This window comes from Oryx dammah, unplaced genomic scaffold, assembly GCF_014754425.2.
Source record: "Oryx dammah isolate SB20612 unplaced genomic scaffold, SCBI_Odam_1.1 HiC_scaffold_20, whole genome shotgun sequence".
Taxonomy (NCBI): Eukaryota; Metazoa; Chordata; class Mammalia; order Artiodactyla; family Bovidae; genus Oryx; species Oryx dammah.
Window position 1 is genome coordinate 9,968,855 of NW_024070204.1, and position 22,867 is coordinate 9,991,721.

Genomic DNA, 22,867 nt, shown 5'->3' on the forward strand with positions numbered 1-22,867 from the left:
CAGCTTTGATTAGATGGACCCTTGCCGGCAAAGTAATTTCTTTGCTTTTTAATATGTTGTCTAAATTGATCATAGTTTTTATTCCAAAGAGCAAAGTGTCTTTTAATTTTATGGCTGCAGTCACCATCTGCAGTGATTTTGGAGCCCCCCAAAATAAAGTTTCTCACTGTTTGCATTGCTTCCCCATCTATTTGCCATGAGGTGGTGGGACCAGATGCCAAGATCTTAGTTTTTTGAATGCTGAGTTTTAAGCCAACTTTTTCACTCTCCTCTTTCACTTCCATCAAGAGGCTCTTCAGGTTGGAATTTTTTTAGGACATCACCTGAATGTTCTTTTCCGTCCAGCATCACTACTGCAAGTCAGGTGCCATCTGTTTTATTCCTCTCTAGAGGTTTCAGAGGCTTTTTATGTTGGTGCTATGAAGTTTCATGATGCAGAAGATGAAATATTTTCTATTCCAAGCAAAGGGTCCTTTCTATGAGGATACACGCAGGTCCCCCAGGTCTTAGGAATTGCTCTGCATTACTCCACTGATAATTTGCTTTTCTGCATTTTTCTCTCTGAGGCTGCAGGAACATGTCAGATCTCCTGGGTTTGTTCCTTTACGGCTCTTGCTGTAGTTTTCTCTATCTCTTGCTCTTTATGTGCTGCCTTCCCAGTGATTTCCTTGACTATTTCCCACTTGTTCTATCGAATTTTTTAATGTGGGTAGTTATATTTTTACAGCACCCAAAAGATTTTCTTGTTCTTTGATCCTTTCACATAGCAACTCAATTCTTTCTTAATAAATATAAGATCTTCTTAAATCCTGTTCAGTCCTAAACCTAAAGTTTTAGCTTGTCTCGTTTCATCCTGCACTCCCTGTTCTATAAATCATCTCTGTTTCTTCCAAGAGACAGTTCACTTTTCTGGTTTTCTTTTTCATGCCACTAATTCACCCAAATTCCTTAGTAATCCTTGGTAATTCCTCTTATTTGAGAAAGAGAAACCCAGGGCTGGCTTACTCTGCTATGGCATGAACAGAAATGCTTTTCACTGTGTGTCTTTGTATTAGAACTGATGAGAAGAGTGGAGCCTATGGGCTGGCCATTCTTCTGCAGAATGAGACAGTGGAGGGCAGCTCCGGGTGTCAGCTCACCACCCCAGAAGCCTGTATGAAGTGAACTTTCTCTAGGCCACCGACTGCCATAACTGAAGTCTACCTTTCTCAGGCACTTTGTTCAGTTTCTTCAAGAGACCACATCCAGTCTTCTGCCTGGAGTAAGCACTGGCCACAAGGTCGTCATCTTGGTAGGAGGGAGGGGATGAGATGGGAGGAGGGAATCATGGTCTCAAGCGCTGACTTTAAATCCCTCCATCACAAGCCTCACTTCTCTCCAACACCCCAGCTCTTAAGGTTGAGCTTGTCCAAGTATCATACAAGACAGCTGGTCCACCTCCTAGACCTGCAGATTCCCAGGAGAAACTTCCATTTTCATTGCTTATCACTCCTATCTATTTTGCTTTCTAGAACATTTTCAATGACTTGCTTGTTGGTGACAACCACCTTCCAGTCTCTCTGTTCTGTCTCTTCTGTGACTTCATTTCCCATTGTATTTAATTCTGTATTCTATATTTCACAGGGTCTGAGGCTCGGAGAGGCTAGTGAGTGGAGAGGGTCATGTCACCTTAACTGTTCTCCAAGGCGCACTGTCATTCTTAAAATGTACATGTTCTCAGTTAAATTACTGCATGATCAATATCATATAAGTATCAAACACTGAACAGGCCAGCCTAGAAGGCTACATAAAGATGCTGCTCTCAAAAGAACAAAAAGACCTGTTTACCCCATTTTAACTGCAAGGTCACCAGGCGGTAGAGAGAGAAGGGAAGATACTTGTTTCTGTGAATTGACAAAAAGGAACCCATCAGGAAAGCCTCTGTGGCTCCTAGCATCCCAAACATTTACTTCCTGATCCAGCTACTCACTGTACAGAAAATGGGTGATGAAACGATACATTCCCTGTTGCTTATCTGACCTGGATGGACATCAACTCGACAGAAATCAGACACTATGTTGCAATCAGATGCTGCACAGAGTGGTTTTCAAAGGAATGTCTTGGAGTCTGGGTCTCCAAAAAGAGGGAGGCAGTTAGGGAACAGGAAATGGCACCCCACTCCAGTACTCTCACCTGGAAAATCCCATGGATGGAGGAGCCTGGTAAGCTGCAGTCCATGGGGTCACTAAGAGTCGGACAGGACTGAGTGACTTCACTTTCACGCATTGGAGAAGGAAATGGCAGCCTGCTCCGGTGTTCTTGCCTGGAGAATCCCAGGAACGGGGGAGCCTGGTGGGCTGCCGTCTATGGGGTTGCACAGAGTCGGACACGACTGAAGCGACTTAGCAGCAGCAGCAGCAAGAAGAACGGAGGTTTGCTGAAGAGATTTTAGTATCCGCCCTCCTCGGAGACAGCGGGCCCAGGGGACCACACAGATAAGGGTTCCCTGCTATAAACTGGGATCCCAGAATTGTAGAGCGTAAATGGCTGGCTGGCTGGCTGATTAATCACTTTGTTGGTGGAAGCTGGAGACAGTCCATGAGTAGGAATCAGTCCATTCTTCCCACAAAGTGTTCTGGGGTGCAGGATGGCTGAGAGCACAGTGCAGGAGACAGATCTATTTTACATTCTGAGCCAGGAAAAGACGCTTGGGCGGGGCCTGGGCTCTGAGAGCAGGAGGTTCTGATGAGGGGCTGGGACTGAGGGGTGTGGCCAGCAAGGAAAGCACTGGAGCTTCTGCAGTTGAGAAGAGGTCCCCAGTGAGGCTGAGTGCCAAAGAACCCCAGGAAGTTCTGGCTGACAGCCAGCCGTAAACCACTTTGGAAAGAAGATTACTATTGATTGATATCACAGAAATATCACATTCTAACTAGTAAATCTAAACTAGGATTTTTTTTTTTTTAACTTAAGGGGGAGTTGGAAGGTTCACAAGAATTGTTCAAATATAGGAAATGCAATTTAAAAGGGCAGAAGCAGTCAGATATCACACTGCATTCTGACCATGTCCCAAGCACCACGTGATAAACAAACTTGCTTATTACCTGAGGAGACCTCGGGTTTCCTCTGAGAAAACTGACAGCAGAGACTGCAAAGCTTTTAAATAGGATTAGGCTTTTTTTTTTTTCTTTCTTATAACAGGTGCACCTGAAAGTATTAACAAATCAGGGAATGAATCAGATCTCCAAGAATGTGGAATGTGAGGTTTATAGTGTGTGATCCCCTCTAAATAGTGAGTTTGATGTCTCTTTGGCAGGGGTACAAGAGGGACAAGCCTGGAAAAATTCCTCTTCCTATTAGGTCAGTTTTGATGACAATCATTGGCTAAGAATCTTCATTTAATCCATTTCATTTTTACCTAAAAATAAGCTTCTGATGTTTGACTTAACTTTAATATGTATTTACAACTCAGATTTCTATTTTTAACAGGATTAATTTTGCTTTAAACCAGAAAATGAAAGGATTATGTTATCTGCGGTACAGAATTGAACAAAAATTGGTATTGTAGTCATAGTCAACAGGATGTTGACATATTTTTGAGATATTTCTGCTTCTTAAAAATCACTAGTCATTTAAATAAGTTGAAAACGTGTATGGTATTTCTATGTCCTTGGTGTCTTTCTTCAGGAACGTACAATACCTCTAATCTCCAATACTTGGGCCACCTGATGTGAAGAGCTAACTCACTGTAAAAGACCCTAATCCTGGGAAAGATTGAGGGAAGGAGGAGAAGAGAGGCAGGATAGAGGATGATATGGTTGGATGGCATCACTGACTCAATGGCCCCGAGTTTGTGCAAACTCTGGGAGACAGTGAAGGACAGGGAAGCCTGATGTGCTGCAGTCCACAGGGTTGCAAAGAGTCAGACAAGACTTAGCAAATGAACAACAACAACCATCTATCATGTGTATTGAAGACTATAGAGATGCTGGATTCAAAGTGATAGTGATGGAGGTTCAAATTGCATCCCTGTCACTTCCAGCTAAGGTGACTCTGGGTAAGGGATTTATCATTGATGATATGCCTCAGTTTTCAAACCTGTACAATGGAGGTAAAAATCACGCTGACCTCATAAAGTTGTGGGAAACGACAGGAGACATGATATTCTCTTGGCACCAAGAAATGACACTGACCTACACGTCTGGCTTATCTCTTTCTTTTGCTTGGGTTCCTGTTCTACTCCTAGACTTCTGCACTTGTGGGAGGCATCTGGGCTCAGCCCATGGTCCTCTTCTCTCTAAACTTACTTCCTATGCAGAAACTCCTTTAAGATTCTCAGTCTCAAATACCAACTACTTATGACTCCTTTATGTCCAGCCTGGGCCTTCCCCTGAACTCCAACTTGTGTATTCACCTGTCTACTTCACACGTGCCTTCTGATAGCCAGATGTCCCATCTCCAAGCCACTGCCTCCAAACCCAACCAGATGCTTCTGCATCCTGACCCATCTCAGTCAGTGGTTGAGTCCATTCTTCTGGTTGTTGAGTCAGAGGCATCCTTGAGTCCTCTCTCTTACCATCATCACCTAGTCCAGGAGACAATCTGGTCAGCTGGGCTCTATCTACACACCCAGGACTACATGACTCCTCACAGCCTCCAATGCTTCCATGCTGCCCCCCAAGCCATCATCATCTCTTGCTTACCTTACTGCAGGGACCTCCCAACTTGTCCTCCTGGTTTTGCCCTTGATCCTCTACAGCGTATTCTGTTATAGACTAAGTCACACTGTGTCACTCCTCTGCTCAAATCCTCAACAGCTCCCATGGATGGGGTATAGTCAGCATCCCCAAACCTTGAGGCCCCGCCTGATCTGAGCTTCCACCCACTCCTTGCTGGTCACTTCATTAGCGTCTATGTCATTTCTTTGCCCTCTTTCTCTCTGACACACCCTTACTGGTGTCCTTGCCATTCTGCAAACATATCAGACACACGTCCATTTTCCAGCTTTTGAACTCACTGTTCCTTCTGCTCAGAGTGCCCTTCTGCTGGGTATTAATATGGCAAGTATCCTCACTGCCTTCATAATTGACTCAAAAGTCACCTTCTCATTAGAGCTTTTCTTGGTCACTCTGCTAAAAATGCCTGTGATTTTCTATATTCTCCAGCTGAAACGAGGCCAAGGATTTTGGTTCATATTGATCAATTCTGTTTCCCTAGGGTCCAAATCAGTGCCAGTACATAAGAGGTGCTTAACAAATAATTAAAGGGATTAATGTATTCAACAGTGAAAATCACTATCTATCCCAGAGTTCACACTTCCTAGTCATCAGTGACAAATCTCCAAAGTCACAACCCTGAAAATGCAAAAGCTCTTTTTCAAGCTCGACTTTTAACTGCACTTTCAATTAGCAAACCAGGTGGCTCCAAACTTTACGATGCCTGGAACAGTATCAAGAGCACACATTCAGGTACAGAGTCCAAAAGCTCCAACGCTCCTGAGTTCTCATAGTTGTCAGAATCAGTCCCCACACCTTTCATGGGCCATACTTTGCTAAATTCTAAATAAGGCCAATGATCTCATGATCTCATGCAACCCAAGTATTTATGCAGAGTTATAGAATAATTTGAAACTCAAAAACCACCAGCAGCAATTTGCTTGAAAAAAGTCTTCAATGAATATTTAAAAGTATGCATTTGAAACAAAGTAACTCAAACATTAAAAGTGCTTCTTGTAGCTCAAGAATCAAGAACCATCAGTGGCATGTTGATTCTTTTCCCACCAGGGAGCAAAAAATGAAATCTGGTCAGACAATGCGAGGAAGGGATGGAAATGAAGAAGGAAGTGAAGGCACATGGGCTTGTGATGAGCACCTGAAGGTCCTTATTTCTGGACAGACTCCTTACACTCTCTCTCTCTCTCACACACACAGACACATCATTTCCTCAGAAACATTCACTCCAGATATCAGAGTATAAACGATCTCCTTAACACTTGCATACATACGAAGTCACAACAGTCATGTCTGATTCTTTGTGACCCTATGGACTGTGGCCTACCAGGTTCCTCTGTCCATTGGATTCTCCAGGCAAGAATACTGGAGTGGGTTACCATGCCCTTCTCCAGGGGATCTTCCCTACCCTGGGACTGAACCCATGTCTCCTGTCTCCTGCATTGACAGGTGGGTTCTTAACCATTAGCTCCACCTGGGAAGAAGCCCATACACTTTTAAAGCCTCTCCCATGGTTTCCCTGGTGGCTCAGTTGGTAAAGAATCCACCTGCAATGTGGGAGACCTGGGTTGGATTCCTGAGTTGGGAAGATCCCCTGGAGGAGGGCATGCAACCCACTCCAGTACTCCTGCCTGGAGAATCCCATGGACAGAGGACCCTGGGTGGGTGGGGTGGGGGTCTGTGCAGTTGCAAAGAGTCAGACACTACTGAACGACTAAGCACAGCCCAGCACTACATTCAGTAACACTAGGAGAAGTCAGGCTCTCATCCTGCCCCATCGCACCCTCCCGAACTCCCACCCCCCTGACCCCACCACCTTTCCACTAGACACACACTCCCTGTTTTTCGTACTGTGATTGAGTGGAACCCAGCCAAGTTTAGCACCCAAGTCTGATCACTGGGACAAAGAGACGGAAGTTAAGGCTCCTGGTTTCTTCCCTGGGTCTCTGCAGGGAACAGATGGGATTTTGACAAGTCACTGGGACCATCTAGGAGTCAGGTGCCTCTACTCTCTGGTGGCTGGGAAGAGGGTCCAAGGGCCTGTGTCTCTCACAAGCTCCCCAGGTCCCCACTCCCTGCACGATCTAGAAACTTACTTTGCAAACTTCTAAAATGAAGTTTCCCAACTTCCCTAAACTACGTTTCCATACAGGTCTCTCTTAGGCCGCTCTTCCAACCAGACTGCCACTCTTGAGTCCCTACCTACATAATAGGCATTTGAACACTGGCAGTAGGTTGACATCATGAGTGCTACTTCCAAAATTCTATTAAAGTGAGAGAAGGAGTGAGGGAGAGAGGCAGCATACCTAGCGTAATTTGGGGGCAGCAGAATTCCTGCCTGCGTCCTGTTAGGCCAGACCAGTCCACACCGGCGATTACCGTGAGAATTTAGAAAGCCCTTGGGCACCTGCCTCCTGTATGCAACAAGTTCCTCTTCTTTATCCTATTTATCTTCACAGGCATCCATTTATGTCAAGAAGGGGAACATATGAGAGCAGCATCTGTTACTAGAGTGACACAATTACCAACTACTTTCATAAGAAGTTAAAAAAAATCAGCAATAAATCTGGGGTTGTTGTCAGGTGTTTCAGGAGACAAAACATTAGTCTTTCAATCACAGTGTCTTGTTTAAGCTGAACATATGGTGTTAATCAGCAGTGAATCCCCAGCTCAGCCAGGTCTTTGATGGGTGTAAGGACCACAGAAATGTCACCTCCTCCAAACTGGCAAGGAAAAGCAGGTTTCATCCCCAAAACCCGTTGAGCCCAATCTCCCCACTCCATCCCTCCTAATAAACAGGCAACACACTCAAGAGACTTCATCACTGGTTACTTTTTCCCCATTGTTGGGATCTACGCAATCTCAATGGCAGGTCTGGAAGTTCCTTTCATTTTCTCAGTAACTACACTTAGACAAAACATAATCATTTCAACCCACTACACAGTAGTAAAAATTCCAGGGCGATTCATCACAGGTAACTTTTTCACGACTATTGAAATCTTTGGAAGTTGAAAGTCTGCTCTCTAAGTAAGAAAACTCCTTACTTTTTTTCTGCAACTCAGTGCAGAGAAATCATAGAAACACTGTCGTTTTTATTCTCTGTGCTCTTTTTTTCTGGATACATTCAACAGGTCTTTGTGACTGCTTATTAAATGTGACTTAGGATGGACATCTGCAGATTGGAGGCGGGGTGGAAGGGGCAGAGAGAGCGAGAGAGGGGAGACAGACAGAGACGGAGAGACAGAAAGAAAACAGAACGCACCACTTCCGAACAGAAGCAACCGGTAGATTTGAGTTCAGATGCTAGTTAACACAACCTGTCTAGGGAGGCCCTCCGCTTGCCTTACCTTCAGAGGATGCTACACACCTGCCCACCATCAAGCCCAGCCCGAGTCTGCTCCAGCTGCAAGTCTGTCTGCCTGCCTCCCGCACGGTCCCCCACCGCGCGTCCAGACGGCCCCCCGCACCGCCCCCGCCCCCGGGTGTGGGGGTGCCGAGCGGCGAGCCCTTTACCTGCCAGGCTGCCCGGCCTCTGGAGGGTGGCCGTGGCATACAGCTCCTGCGAGTGCTTGCCGTACGGCTCGGACGCGTGGACCAGGCGCTTGGTGGGCGACAGGGTGGCGTACGTGCCGATGGTGGAGCTCAGCTGGTGGATGGGCGAGGAGGAGATGGTGGACTGCACGGTGGGGGGCGAGGTCACGCGGATCGGGGACAGGCCGGCCGAGGACACGACGATGTTGATGGGCGAGCTGGTGCTGTAGGACTTGGCCAAGCGGCTGGGCGACTGCTTGGGCGAGGAGCCGCGCGCTGGCGCGGCGTAGGCGGCGCCCTCGGGGGCCGAGCCTCCGCGCTGCAGCTTGGTGGGCGAGCCGCCCTGGGGCGCGGCCAGCGGGGAGCCCCCGCGCGGGGGCGCGGGCAGCGTGGAGCTCGAGTAGTAGAGCGCGGCGGCGGCGGCGGCGGGCTGCGCGTCGGGCAGGTGGAAGGCGCTGCCCAGGCTGGGCGCGAACGGCTCCCGCGGCGGCGGCGGCGGCGGCGGCGGCGCGGGCTCCGGCCCCGCCAGGTGCCCCGCGCGGCTCGTGGTGCCCTGTGCGCGGGAGAGCAGAGAACACGCGCTCTTAGCCAGCGGGATGCGGAGGGAGCCTCCCCGCGCGCCCCGAGCCGCCCGGCCCCGGCGCCGCCCGGGGCGGCTCCGGGCGCGCGGGACCCGGGAAGCCGAGCCGCGCGGCGTGGGGGATGCGGGGGGCCGGGAGGAGATGCGGGCGCCCCTCGAGCCGCTCGGGAGGGGGGCTCATCTCCCCCCACCAAAAAAAAAAAAAAAAAAAAGAGGAAAAACCCGGAGAGCAAAGGCGGCTGACCAGGGGATGGGATGGGGGATCCCCTCCGACAAGTGTGACACGGATGCTGCTTATACATCTCAGAGGTTTCTGGAAGGGCAGAGGCATTGCGTTTTAGTCCCCGGAAGCTTTGAAAAGGCCACTCAGCAGGTTACCTGAAGGCAATCAGGGTCTGTTCCTTTGAGAAATTCAGGCGTTCAGCCTTCTCTTCACCCCCCGCCCCCACCGCCTCCCGACCCGCACAGGGCATTTCACCGGATACAGTCTCTACCTCTGAGATTGACCAAGTCGCATACTTATCTGGAGAACCGTAAGAAATAAACATAACTTCGTGGAGTTTATTCTGTTGTCATTTTCCCGTTGACTCTTCTTGGTGGATAAGTTAAAAGGAGGGGGAGATAATGAAGTCGGAATAAATATGCTTGGGCCTTCAAGCATTACAAAAAGCATGTCCAGAGGAAGCAGAGCGATTGTAAATGGACAGACTTATAAAAAAAAAAAAAGCCTCCCTTTTCTAGATTTTAACGCTAGGCTCCAAATCTTTTAGCATCTCTCTCTCTCCAGCTCGCTTTTAAGAGCCCCCTGCAGCTGTGTCTTCACACTGAAAGCCAGTCGCCTCTCATTTATTTACAAGAACACAAAAGACAACAAGGGCCGGGGTGGAGCTGGAGAGACAGTTGGAGGGGAAAGCACTTTCCTTGAATCCGGTCCAGAGACAAATTTGCATTCGAATGAAAACACTGCATTGTCAACCACTTCTGGGCCGGACCTCTGGGATCTTCCAGGCTTTCCCGGAGGAGCAGAAAAGTTTTTGAGAACAAGCCTGTGTGAAAAGGAGGTAGGACTGTCCACAGAAAGAGAGAAAGCTGGGAAGGCAGTATTTGAAATTAGGGGTGGGAAACAGGTGGGGAGGAGGACCCGCGTGAGATGGAGGGACGTGGGGGAGACAGACTGAACAGATGTTTTCCGTTATTAAAAGTTTCAGTTTTGCCTCTCCACCCGCTTTGGAATGGCAACTGGCAAGTAGCACACTGACCCCGGGCACTTCCATCAGCACACAGCGCCAGGCTCCAAATTTTATCCAGAATGTCAGTTTCAAGTTAAGCTCTTAATGGAGCAACAACAAAATCCTCTATTAAAAGTGTCCTGCTGCTGCTGCTAAGTTGCTTCAGTCGTGTCCGACTCTGTGCGACCCCATAGATGGCAGCCCACCAGGCCTCCCAGTCCCTGGGATTCTCCAGGCAAGAACACTGGAGTGGGTTGCCATTTCCTTCTCCAATGCATGAAAGTGAAAAGTGAAAGTGAAGTTGCTCAGTCCTGTCTGATTCTTAGCGACCCCATGGACTGCAGCCCACCAGGCTCCTCTGTCCATGGATTTTCCAAGCAAGAGTACTGGAGTGGGGTGCCACTGCCTTCTAGAGTCTGTTAAAAACCAGTCTGTGTGAGGGGGGTGTGTCGGGGGAGCACATATTTATTTACACATGAATATATCGCATATGTGGGTATATGTGTGTATTTATACATGATATATGTGTTCTATATATTTGTGTGTATGTGTGTATCAATCCACTGACGCAGTTTCTCTCCTGACCAAGCTCTGAACTCTCAGAGGTCAGGCACCTCTGAACTCTCTTCTCATCATGGCTCTGCATTTTCCAGTTCTAGCAAGAATCCTTCTAAGTCAGTTTAGCCAGAATACCCTTCCCCCTGACATTTCTTGGTAGTAATCATCCATTACTGACCTGCAACCTGCTCCCTGGCTGTGTTGTTGTTTAGTCACTGTGGTGTGTCTGACTCTTTTGAGACCCCATGGACTGTAGTCCCCCAGGTTCCTCTGTCCATGAGATTTCCCAGGCAAGGATACTGGAGCATGTTGCCATTCCCTCCTCCAGGGAATCTTCTCAACCCAGAGGTTGATATTCCTCCTTTTCCTTGTTTTCGACATTGAGCCCACTTCTAAAATGAAGTCTCTTCCCTCTATTACAATACTTAAAAATTTTTTTTCCAAATAGAATGTATATTTATTGCTGTAACTACTTTCCAGTTCTGGTTTTTCTTCAGCATGACAATGTAATTATTTTGACTTTCACAGTAAGGATGAAAGTAAAATGTAAGCTCCATGATTTTGTTCAGTGATGAACAAAGAAGTAACTAGAACAAGAAAGATTCATAGCAGAGATACCATAAATGTTTGTGGGATAAATGAAGGAATGGTTAACAAAGCTGGTCCCAAGGCTTTGACCTGAGGGATTCCATGGTGGAGAAGCTCTGCACAGCTGGTGTGCTCACCTGGATCCCGGAGATACAGTCTAGAATCTTCCAGAATCACTGGGGGGCAGGGGGGGGGGGGTTTGCTCACATCCAGTTGTGTTTCCCTCCTAGGAGAAGTTCTGAGCGTGAAATACATAGCCTATGTTTCTCAGACCTAGCTGCATATTATAATTGTTGGGAAAGCTTTTGAAAACACAAACGAAAACAACTCAGTACTCAGGCTGTATCCACTAGCCATTTAATTTAGAGACTCTGGAGGTGGGACTCAAGCATCAGGCTTTGGGAAGCTCATCAGGAGATTCCAGAGTAGCATCGAACATGAGAACGAGCCAGCCCCAGAGCAGTGGTTTTCCAAATGTGGTCCCCGATCTATCAACCGGATCAATCAGAAGCAGCATCCGCATGACCCCATCTTTACGGAGTGGGAAACTCTGGGGGAGGGGCCTCGGGATCTGCCTTTTATCACGTTTTCAGGGTGATCACGATGCTTGTTTAAAGTGTGCAAGCCTCTGATCTAGAAGAGATTCTGATTCAGGGCTCTGAAGTGGACCTCAGCGTATGCATTTCTAACAATCTCCTGGAAGATGCTGTTTATCTGAGAATTACTGCTAAGCTATGGAGAGTGACCATCTTTCTTTACTTTTCTTTGGAAGCTCTCCTGGGGCCCAAGAAACATTCTGCTGTGCAGAACCCAGCTGACAAGGGACAGAAAAGCCTCTGAGAGGAATTTCTGGGAATCTTTCTCACAGGGACATGAGGAGGAGAAAGAACCCCGAGGGTCCCTGCTCACAAGAAAGCCTCGAGGGTCCCAGAGAGTCCCCTTCTTACAAGAGAACAAATACTTTTTGTTATGTCTTGGATTTATAACATTAATAACCCTAAGTGACAAAAAATACCCTCTCCCTCAGTAGCATCATTGTGGTTTAGTTGTTCGGTCGTGTCCGACTCGTTGTGACCCCATGGATGGTAGCCTGCCAGGCTCCTCCGTCCATGGCATTCCCAGGCAAGAAAGCTTTAGTGGGTTGCCATTTCCTTCTCCAAGGGATCTTCCTGACCAAGGAATCGAACCTGCATCTCCTGCATTGAGAGGAGGATTCTTTATTGTCTGAGCTACCAGGGAAGCCTTCCTCAGTAGGATAGCTTTCGATAAAATAAATACTAATGTATACTAATATAAATTAAAACAACATCGTGTGACATTCTAGTATTTAAGTATTAGAATAACATGGATCCCAGGGAAACCTTGAATAAACTGTGAAAATACTTTATTTCTCCTTTTAATATTTTGGAACTTCCAGTTGGAAAAGTGCTAACTCTGCTGAATCTTATTCATAAGGTTTCTTAAATGGCTCTCAAATCTGTAAAAGTTTTGAGAATAGCGACACTATTTCCAGGTATGTTGACAGGCTACAGCAGCAATTCAAAAACTTTTTAAAATATTATAGGATCGCTCTTGGTGAAATTTTGCCAGTAAGCTTTTTAATAAGCAAAACATCATAGACAATAAAATTGCATATGCATTTTAAGTTGGTTATTGTCTATGCTGGAAATGTTCTATATCTGTACTGTCCAATATGGTAGCCAATATACGCCTGGGCCCTAGACACATGCACTGAGTTTTAACATACATTTAATTTGAATTAATTTAAATTTAGGGCTTCCCTCGTGTCTCAGATGGTAAAGAATCTGCCTGCAATGCAGGAAACCTGGGTTCGATCCCTGGGTTGGGAAGATCCCCTAGAGGAGGGCATGGCAACCCACTCCATAGAATCCCCATGGACAGAGGAGTCTGACAGGCTACAGTCCATGGGGTCACATAGAGTTAGACATGATTGAGCAATTAAGCACAATAAAACAATAAAATTCCATATACATTTTAAGATAGTTATTGTCTATGTTGAAAATGTTCTATATCTGTACTGTCCAATATGGTAGCCAATAGATGCATGGGTCCAGACACATGCACTGAATTTTCACATACATTTACTTTGAATTAACTTAAATTTAAATAGTTAGATGTGTCTAGTGGCTACTTTCCTGGATTGCACAGTTATATAAGGCCCTCTGCAGTTTTTAATAAATAATCTGGGGGTATAATACTCTGTTGCATTAGCCTACACAAGAATAAGTCCCTAAGAATGGTTCTTTGGCTAAAGAGAAAAATCTGTTTTTTAGCCTCGGTTGGATAGAACAGTAATCTTTTAGGAGTTTTTCTCCACTCTTATGTTTATGTTTTGTTCCATTATGTAATTTCTTTTTAGCAACTCTTAGGGATACATTTTAAGACAGCTATACAATTCATAGGGTGGTTTATTATGGGCTAGGTCACTGGATTAAAAATAACATAAGCACATTTCAACACACAGAGAATTTCATCTACTTTGCTGTCATGGAAGCTCAATTCCTCATTAAACATGTGTTAGCACTACAAATAAAACTGTAAAAAAAAAAACAAAAACTAATGACCACTACATCCTACTATAATATTTGGAAATGTGTGTGTACAAGTGATGTGCACTGAAAATTTTTTATATTGATGATGAGATCCTTAATAAATGGTGACATAAGAATTTTTGGAAATATTTTAAGAAGATGGAGCCCAACTATTGTCCTGGATCACACAGTATGTATTACTGACCAGGGCAGTTCCTACTGGGATTGTCACTTCCATCAGTCTGAATCAGTCTCAAACCAAAGGACTATTTTAATTGCCTTTTGCATCCCTCCAAAGTGGGGAACCCATCTATGTGAAATTGACAAGGAAGCGGAACATTTTTAAGTAGATGCTCCGATTAAATATTTCCTATAGGCAGAGTCCTGTGCACGTTAAATTGCTTGTTGCTCCTTTATTGCTTCCCATTATGGAAAATGATCAAGAGAAAAATAAGATGTTACTTCTAATTTCTATGGACATTTTATGTAGATTGTACTGCAAGGGGGAAAAAAAAGATTGTGTGTGTGTGTGTTTTAATGAGACATAAACAATACATGTAACTCATCAAAGTTCTTTTATAAGATGAAGTATTTCATCTACATTATAGTTTACATATGAGTGTCAGGTGGGTCAGATTTAGGATATATTACAGTGGTTATTTTTACATAATGTGTATGTCTACATGTGGTATGCCGAATACCTGGTGGCTCAGACGGTAAAGTGTCTGTCTGCAATGCAGGAGACACAGGTTCGATCCCTGGGTTGGGAAGATCCCCTGGAGAAGGAAATGGCAGCCCACTCCAGTATTCTTGCCTGGAAAATCCCATGGACAGAGGAGCCTGGTAGGCTACTGTCCATGGGGTCAAAAAGAGTCGGACACGACTGATCGATTTCACTTCACTTCACTGTGTAATTATGCAGTGGATTTATGCCTATTTTACAAAAGTGTTTAAGGGGAGAATGTATTTTCAAAGTGTAGTAGGAAGAATATTGAAGTAGGAATTTAGGCAATATATACATTATTCCCATTAACTAAAAGTACTCAAGTTCCATGCAGCAATTCACTCATTAATTCAATAATCCATTAACAAGAGCCTATTATATTCCATGTAAAAATATGAAGTTTTCTCTTGAAATTCTCTCTGCAGTCCTCCTACATGGAATAATTTTATCTTGACGTTCTTTGGAGATTAAAAAAAAAAAAAAAGGAAAATTTTTGTTTCAGAATACTATCTGGCTCACAGTTACACTATTTTTTATTGGGAAGTTCCAATCCCCTAAACATGGCGCTCTTGGGCCAGAACATGGCATAGACCTTAACACCCACATAGTTGTCTATTGACCTTTCCAGGTTGTATTTTCTGTAAAAGGAGCAGAGATGGCGTAAGGGTGATAAGGGGGAAAAAATTCTCCAAACTTGGAAACTTACTTAAGCCTCATTCTCTGGGGATTTGGCCACGTGTAAAAAAACAAAACAAAGACCCAGCGCTTACAGCCAGTTCACTAGGGACTTGGCAGGCTGAACTCTGCAAGGAATCTTGACTTCGGATCATGAGTAAGCAGTGTCACCAAGCAAAACCGCATTTTATAAAGCAGACCTGTGATTTACAAGCAGTCCTTGTGAAGATGCATTTAGACCTGCCAAGTTTCCTGGAAACGTCAGCGAGGCCCCTAACTCTGGGTCAAAGGGAATGTCTGCCCAGAATGCTAGGCAGCTGGGTCAGAGATGTCAGCAATGGGAGGCTGGAACCTGTGTTCCGAGGCTTCACAGATGGGAGCCTAATGCCTAGCGATCAGCAGTCTGTATTCATCACTGTTCATCTTCCTGGCATATCCATCACACTCGTGAACCTAATAAGTCATCTCAGGGTTTCTCTCCTCTGGAGGTGACCCCGGTTGTGGGGATGGAAGTCACTGCCCGGAGTGGTGCTCCAGGACAAAATCAGTATCACAAGAGGCAGAGAAGGAGAGGGAAATAGAGACAAGGCATCAGGCCAGGGCCACAGAAGAGCCCAAACGTGGGAAGGTAGCAGTGGGTTTGGTGGGAAGAGGTCTGGCTAGTGTCTGAAGGAGTGCAAATGCAGAGAGGAATAAATGATGAGAAAAATAACATCAATTACAGGGGAACATTCTTTCAATGAGCAAAGAAGCCTGAATAACTTTTGAAAGTAAAAAACAGTGTACGTGACTTTATGGTGTACATCTTTATGTACATCTTTGAAGAAATCCATTGCCAAACCAGAGGATCTGGTAACATGATTTTGTAATATCAGCTACGTGCTGCTGATTAACACGTGTGAGAATGTGTTGAACTCATTAGGGTAAGTTGTTGCAGAGCTCCAGGCTTGTACAGGACTATGGACAAAGCCATTTACTCTCACAACTTGGAAACAAGAAGAAAGCACCAACTCCAAAATGCCAATGTCTTAGATGAAATGTGCCTGTAATATGCCACTAAAAGGAATCTACACCCACAAAGTAGGTTTTGTGCCTTTGAGTCTCTGGGAGAAAATCAATTTGCTTGAACACTACCATCACTGCTTCCAAAATCTCAATAACTTCTCTTTTGAAACTGTCTTCAGAAGAAAGGCCTCTCTTTAAATAATTCCCGAGATAGAAAATTCTGGTTCTGTGAAAAAGATCTGATTTCAGAAATGGCCAAATAAAATCATCAAGTGCCTTGTCTAGCAATTCCTTTGAGGAGCACTGCTTTAAGTGAAAACTCATATGAAACATAAAGTGAAGAGACACTTCTGTGGGGAGTCCACACGCCATCCCTGAAGTCATTACCCCTGGGATGAAGCGAGGAAAAGCTGGCTTAAAACTCAACATTCAAAAAATAAAGATCACGGCATCCAGTCCCATCACTTCATGGCAAACAGAAGGGGAAAAAGTGGAAACAGTGACAGATTTTACTTTCTTGGGCTCCAAAATCACTGCTGACAGTAATTGCAGCCATGAAATTAAGACAATTGCTCCTTGGAAGGAAAGCTAGGACAGACCTAGACAGCATATTAAAAAGCAGAGACATTATTCTGCCAACAAAGATCCATCTAGTCAAATCTATGGTTTTTTCCAGTAGTCATGTACAGATGTGAGAGTTGGACCATAAAAAAGGCTGAGCACTGAAGAACTGATGCTTTTGAACTTTGGTGTTGGGAAAGACTCTTGAGAATCCCTTGGACTGCAAGGAGATCAAACCAGTCAATGCTAAAGGAAATCAACCCCGAATATTCATTGGTAGGATTGATGCTGAAGCTGAAACTCCACTACTTCGGCCACCTGATGTGAAGAGCTCACTCACTGGAAAAGACACCGGCAAAGATTGAAGGCAAAAGGAGAAGGGGGCAGCAGAGGATGAGATGGTTAGAGAACATCACCAACTCAATGGATGTGAGTTTAAGCAACCTCCAGGAAATAGTGAAGGACAGGGAAGCCTGGCATGTTGCAGTCCCTGGGGTCACAAAGAGCTGGACACGATTTAGTGACTGAACAGCAACAGCAGAGTGGATCCACTGCCCCAGGGCCCCTAAGCCACTCATACGAACAGGGAAGTACAGGCTTTCATACTGTAGGTACTGGTTTTTCCTTCTATCCAACCTCACTTTAATAAAAGTATGATTAGGGTCACTACCAATAAATAACCTCAGATATGCAGATGACACCACCCTTATGGCAGAAAGTGAAGAGGAGCTAAAAAGCCTCTTGATGAAAGTGAAAGAGGAGAGCGAAAAAGTTGGCTTAAAGCTCTGCATTCAGAAAACGAAGATCATGGCATCCGGTCCCATCACTTCATGGGAAATAGATGGGGAAACAGTGGAAACAGTGGCAGACTTTATTTTTGGGGGCTCCAAAATCACTGCAGATGGTGACTGCAGCCATGAAATTAAAATGTGCTTACTCCTTGGAAGAAAAGTTATGACCAACCTAAATAGCATATTCAAAAGCAGAGACATTACTTTGCCGACTAAGGTCCGTCTAGTCAAGGCTATGGTTTTTCCTGTGGTCATGTATGGATGTGAGAGTTGGACTGTGAAGAAGGCTGAGTGCCGAAGAATTGATGCTTTTGAACTGTGTTGTTGGAGAAGACTCTTGAGAGTCCCTTGAACTGCAAAGAGATCCAACCAGTCCATTCTGAAGGAGATCAACCCTGGGATTTCTTTGGAAGGAATGATGCTAAAGCTGAAAAAACTCCAGTACTTTGGCCACCTTATGAGAAGAGTACTGGTTTTTCCTTCTCTCCAACCTCACTTTAATAAAATTATGATTAGGGTCACTACCAATAAATATTCTCAGAAGTATTTCATGTGGCCAATACTATGGTCTACTAAGTAGAATGGGGTGACAAAGGATGAGATGGTTGGATGGCACCACCAACTCAATGGACATGAGTGTGAGCAAGCTCCAGGAGATGGTGAAGGACAGGGAAGCCTGGTGCGCTGCAGTCCATGGGGCCGCAAAGAGTCCGACACATAGTGAATGAACAACAACCAAGAAGAAAGAAAACAGAGAAGAAAAAATTAAAGCAATGACATGAGTCTCATACAAATTTATCTTTAAGAGGGACTTTTTGATGGCAACTCTTTCTAAGAAACATGAGCCTTGGCAAAAATACACTACATAAAACTTTTATTTCAGCAAGAGGCTCATTTAGTATAACTTTAATAACACAAACATTTGCACAGAAGAAGAAATGTTATGGTAAATCACATATGCACACTGCCCACAATGAGAAATGCTTCAGCTATTGAAACCAGATTAAATATATTTCTACTGGAAAAAGAAAATGGGTAAAAATTTACAGCAGAGCACTGAGAAAGGATTTCCAACACGTAATTATCTGAAAATGCTCTTACAAACAAAGTGCGAGTTTCCCGCAGATATGCCAGACAAAGCGTACAAAATGACATGATTTCTCCTGTAAATGCAGTATAAATACATACATTCTACACTAAAGACATCTCAGCAATTTTGTGTTTTCCAAGTTTTTTAGTGACTTTTCTCTTTACAGGTGCCACCCACCAACAACTTCTTTCCTATTTCAGCAAACTGGAATGACGTCAAACTAGGCATCTGTGTGACTTTTTGCATTCAGCAATCAAGATGTAAGTGTTCATTGGAGGGTTGGGTCCTCCTTGGGACCACGAATGTCCCTGTCTCTATCCTACTGCCATCCAGAGTTCTCCATCCCCTGACCTTCACATCCACCTAGCATGAAGGTGCACCAATAAGCAATGTTCAAAACTCATCAACTTCTGGCAGAAGTGAGCAGATGGTATATTTATTATTATGATATAGTGCACATGAGAACTTTCAAGACTTAAAAGTCAGTGCCACATTAAATAGGCCAGATCAAAAAGAAACGGTCATTTGCTTCTCAAAAAGCTTACTTCTTTTTCTAGTGTATCTACCATTGTTCGAGTATTATTTTTACAGAACAATCATGCAATTCTTAATCTCCTGCAGGAAGCAGGCATTTTCTACGATTATAAGGTGCACAGGCTCACTTTAGTTCTGCTGGACAAGATGAAAGTGGTTTTAAAATCTGCCGGTTCCTGTACTTTTTTACTAGTGTTCCGTGTGCAGGTGTATATGCTCTGTTTCTTGCTTCTTTTGTCAGTCTGAGGAACGAAATACTTGATGAGACTACTGTAAGAAATAGACACTTGAAGTGGTCCATTTTCGAGACACAGTAGCTAAGGCCGAGTGGAAAAGTACTAACAGCTAAACTTGCGGACATGACAAAGTTGAGGCCTGGGTTCTTTAGATAAAGTTAGGGTTGGGGGAGGGAGATAAGACTGTATCCTAAAGAGATAGGACTCCACCCATTGCCTGTGTCCTGGCTCTAAACTTGCCTAATGACTTGCAGGAGAGACACAGTTCGTGCGCCTGCAGTGTCCCTAGGCAAACAGGATGTTGGGGGAAGTGATAAACCAGCAAGAAAGTCTCTTGAAAAATGCGGATGTAAGTTGGAAAGGGAGAAAGAAGGATACCCTATGAGGAAATAATGAAACTTAGGTGACCTTGAGGAAGACTGTATGTCCCATAGTACTCAGCCAATGAGGAACTGGGGGGAGGGAGGGACCTATGTGTTAGGGAATAAATTGCATATATATATATATATATATATATATATATATGCAACTGAAAAAACAGCTCTATTTTGATTGGCGGCATCTACCAGGAGCTACGAAGGCTAAGGTTGACTTGGAGGAAGAAGGGAGGGATGGAGGGATAGTCGACACATCTGGATGGGGAGGGGAGCTGGCAGGATAGCTAAGTGGAATGTAGCAGTGGGCAAAGCATAACTGAATCAGCTCAAGTGACTTTCCAGAAAGGCCTTGGGATATGATGGGAAGGGTCTTATACTCTCCTCCAGCCGAGTCCTGTGAATTCATCTTAGAGTCTGAGGAGAATGACCTTCAAAGACTTCAGTTAGGGTCACGCCAGAGAACTAGAATTGTACGGTAATTCTGTGACTCAGCTTGACACGGTAGGACAAGGCAGACCATGCACCAGGGCCTGATGTGAAGCCTGGTGATGATAACCCCACAAACATCTATCATGCTGAATAAACTAGTATTGGTTAAAAGTTGACACCAGAATTTTTGAAAATTTGTGATGCTCCTTTGAAATTATAGTCTGACATGATTTGTGAGCCAGATAGAAAACCATTTGCTTTACTTTAGAATTACACTTTTTTTTTTAGGTTCCCTAAAATGAAATGTTTTTGTGTTACTTGGTTATTGACCTTATTAACCTGGTCTGGCATCTGTGAGCCATTATTTGAACTTTCGTAGCCCTTTTGGCACTCGATGATGACAGGATATTCTAAAATTTAATATAGCTTGGCAGAAGTGAGCTTGAATACAATTTAGAATATTGAAAAGAACGTGTCACAGGGCTCTGGGAAACCACTGGAAGACAGGGATTCTCAGGACAAGCTCAGCAAAGGAGATGTTACGGGGATGACATGTGACCTCCTTATTTCAAGGGTAGCACACTAAATGCTGAGTAAAAGTGCTGGTGTACTTGTTCAGCATTTCTCTGACATGATTTTGAAATCACGCTAAAACATGCCTTTCATACTGCAGCATGCTGAAGCTGAGAGTGAATCGTGGTACCCAGATCTGATGCTCTGCTAAAATAAATAGGATTCAGCAAAACACCAGTAGCCTCCATCCTGTTAACCAAGTAGATTAGAACAACCCCCTTGTTTGAATATTCAGACTGCAACCACCCACCTGTCAGATAAATGAGTGCAAACCAGTAACCTATGACTCTAACTGAAGTTCTCACCTTGAATATGCACATTGATAGATGCCTTCAAATGCACAGCTTTGATATCTTCACAACCAAGTTACAGTTTGTGATTAAACTTTAAAGCAGACTTTTAATGTGAGGCCCAATCTGTTCTTTGAGCTGCTACTGTTTTACTCCCATGCATTGAACTCCAACAAGTAGAACTCCAATGTGGAAGAAGATAAATCAGCATATTGCTGGTTTACATGTGTAGCGCTCTTACTAGGATCAAGCTGTAGATACATTTAATTGAAACAGTCAATATATAAAAGGAAACCTATGAAACACTCCCTCGAAATGATTAGGCTTCAATTCAGTTAAGATTCTGTTCCCATTCTTACTTCTGCTACCTTAAAATGGTGCCTGACAACTCCTCTGAATGCACTGAGTTTGAGTTTCTGCATATTTAAGATGTAAATGATAATTTAAATTTAAAATGTAAATGTGGTGGGGAGTAAATAAGAGGTTGTATGTAAAACAGATTACTTCCGGGTCTCGGTAAATGGTAACTATTGATTTTATAAGTAAGAAAGCTTTGACTGAACAGTCCTCACAGAGCTAAGTATGAACTGAGTGCATATCAAGTTAAGCTGATAATGAATGGATTCTTCTCTTGATACTGATTGTTCCATTTTCCACGATGCTCAGCTAGGGGAAATGTGATTTTTTTTCATTTGACTTAATGTTTTTAACTCAGATTACAGGGGTCTTAAATATTTATGAGAGGAAGCCAAGGATGAGTATTAAGTAGTTCAAGATAAAAATAAAAGAAAAGTAGAATTTTATTGCTTCACTAGCTACATGTCTTATAAGTTCTAGGAAACTGGCAAAAGCTAAATTCAGAGCTTTCATAAGTTAATCTAAATATAAATTATCCCTTATTTATGAATATTTCTGGCCCATTAGACCTAGAAGTGTGGATAGACAGAAGGGTTAAAAAAGGTCTGTAATCATTTATTTACTCCTGAAGAATTCAAAATTACATATATCCCACCATCATCAGTGTATCATGGTCAGAGAGAGTTCAGTATAGATGGGAAGATTAAAAGAGAGTTCCTTTCAAGAATGGGATGCTTTTTAGAGGAAAAAAATCTGTACCTAGAGAAAAAAATCCTATAGCTTCCAATTCTTATTTTAATAATTTAAAATGAGGCTAAAAAGATTTAATAACATTTTCTATGCTAATAACATCACTTAATACTTCAAACATTATATAATGTTTTTACATATACAAATAAGAATTATTTTGCATATATGATAAATGAAAGTATATAAAATAATTTTTTCTAATTAATTAAAAAATATTTTTTAGACATTCCCTCTTGTGTCTTATCAGATTTCTGTAAGGAAGATAGACTAGACCAGTGTTTTCAAGAGCAGTGATCCAGGAGCTGGTAACTAGCACAGTTCCAGGGTTAGTCTGTGTGTGGGGACCTGGATGCAATGAATTCAAGGCCGTTTCCTTCTTGAGCATCACACACCACCAGATTTCTATCCAAAAGGGGCACCCTTTGAACTGGGGTCACACCCTGCCATGGGGCAACGGGCCCCTCTCAGTGGAATGCTTTATTTACCATTCCACTTTATCCACATAACCTTGACATCACAAGAAGGTAAAAGTTACACTGCTACTGATGGGCAAAGGTTTTGCCTGAAAAAGACAATCATAGATAATAGATAGCTGGGACAATCATTCAACTTTAATAATTGAAATGCACTGAGACTTTTCAGCTTATGCTTCATTTATGTTCATATCACCTCAAAAAAGCATCTCAGGATGACTGCACGATGCTATTCTAACTCGCCTTGTCCCCTTCTTC

At 43.9% G+C, this 22,867-nt stretch overlaps 1 protein-coding gene across 2 annotated transcripts in view; it reads right to left on the reverse strand.

Moving 5' to 3' along the window:
* CTNND2 (catenin delta 2) overlaps nt 1–22,867 on the reverse strand; it is a 1,103,557-nt gene that overhangs the window by 458,801 nt on the left and 621,889 nt on the right. Inside the window, exon 7 of one of the 2 annotated variants that reach the window (XM_040262515.1) lies at nt 8,220–8,790. The exons of the other annotated variant lie outside the window; for it this stretch is intronic. Coding sequence (XP_040118449.1) covers nt 8,220–8,790 — 571 coding nt within the window. The remainder of the gene's footprint in view (nt 1–8,219; nt 8,791–22,867) is intronic. 2 annotated transcript variants of the gene reach the window in all.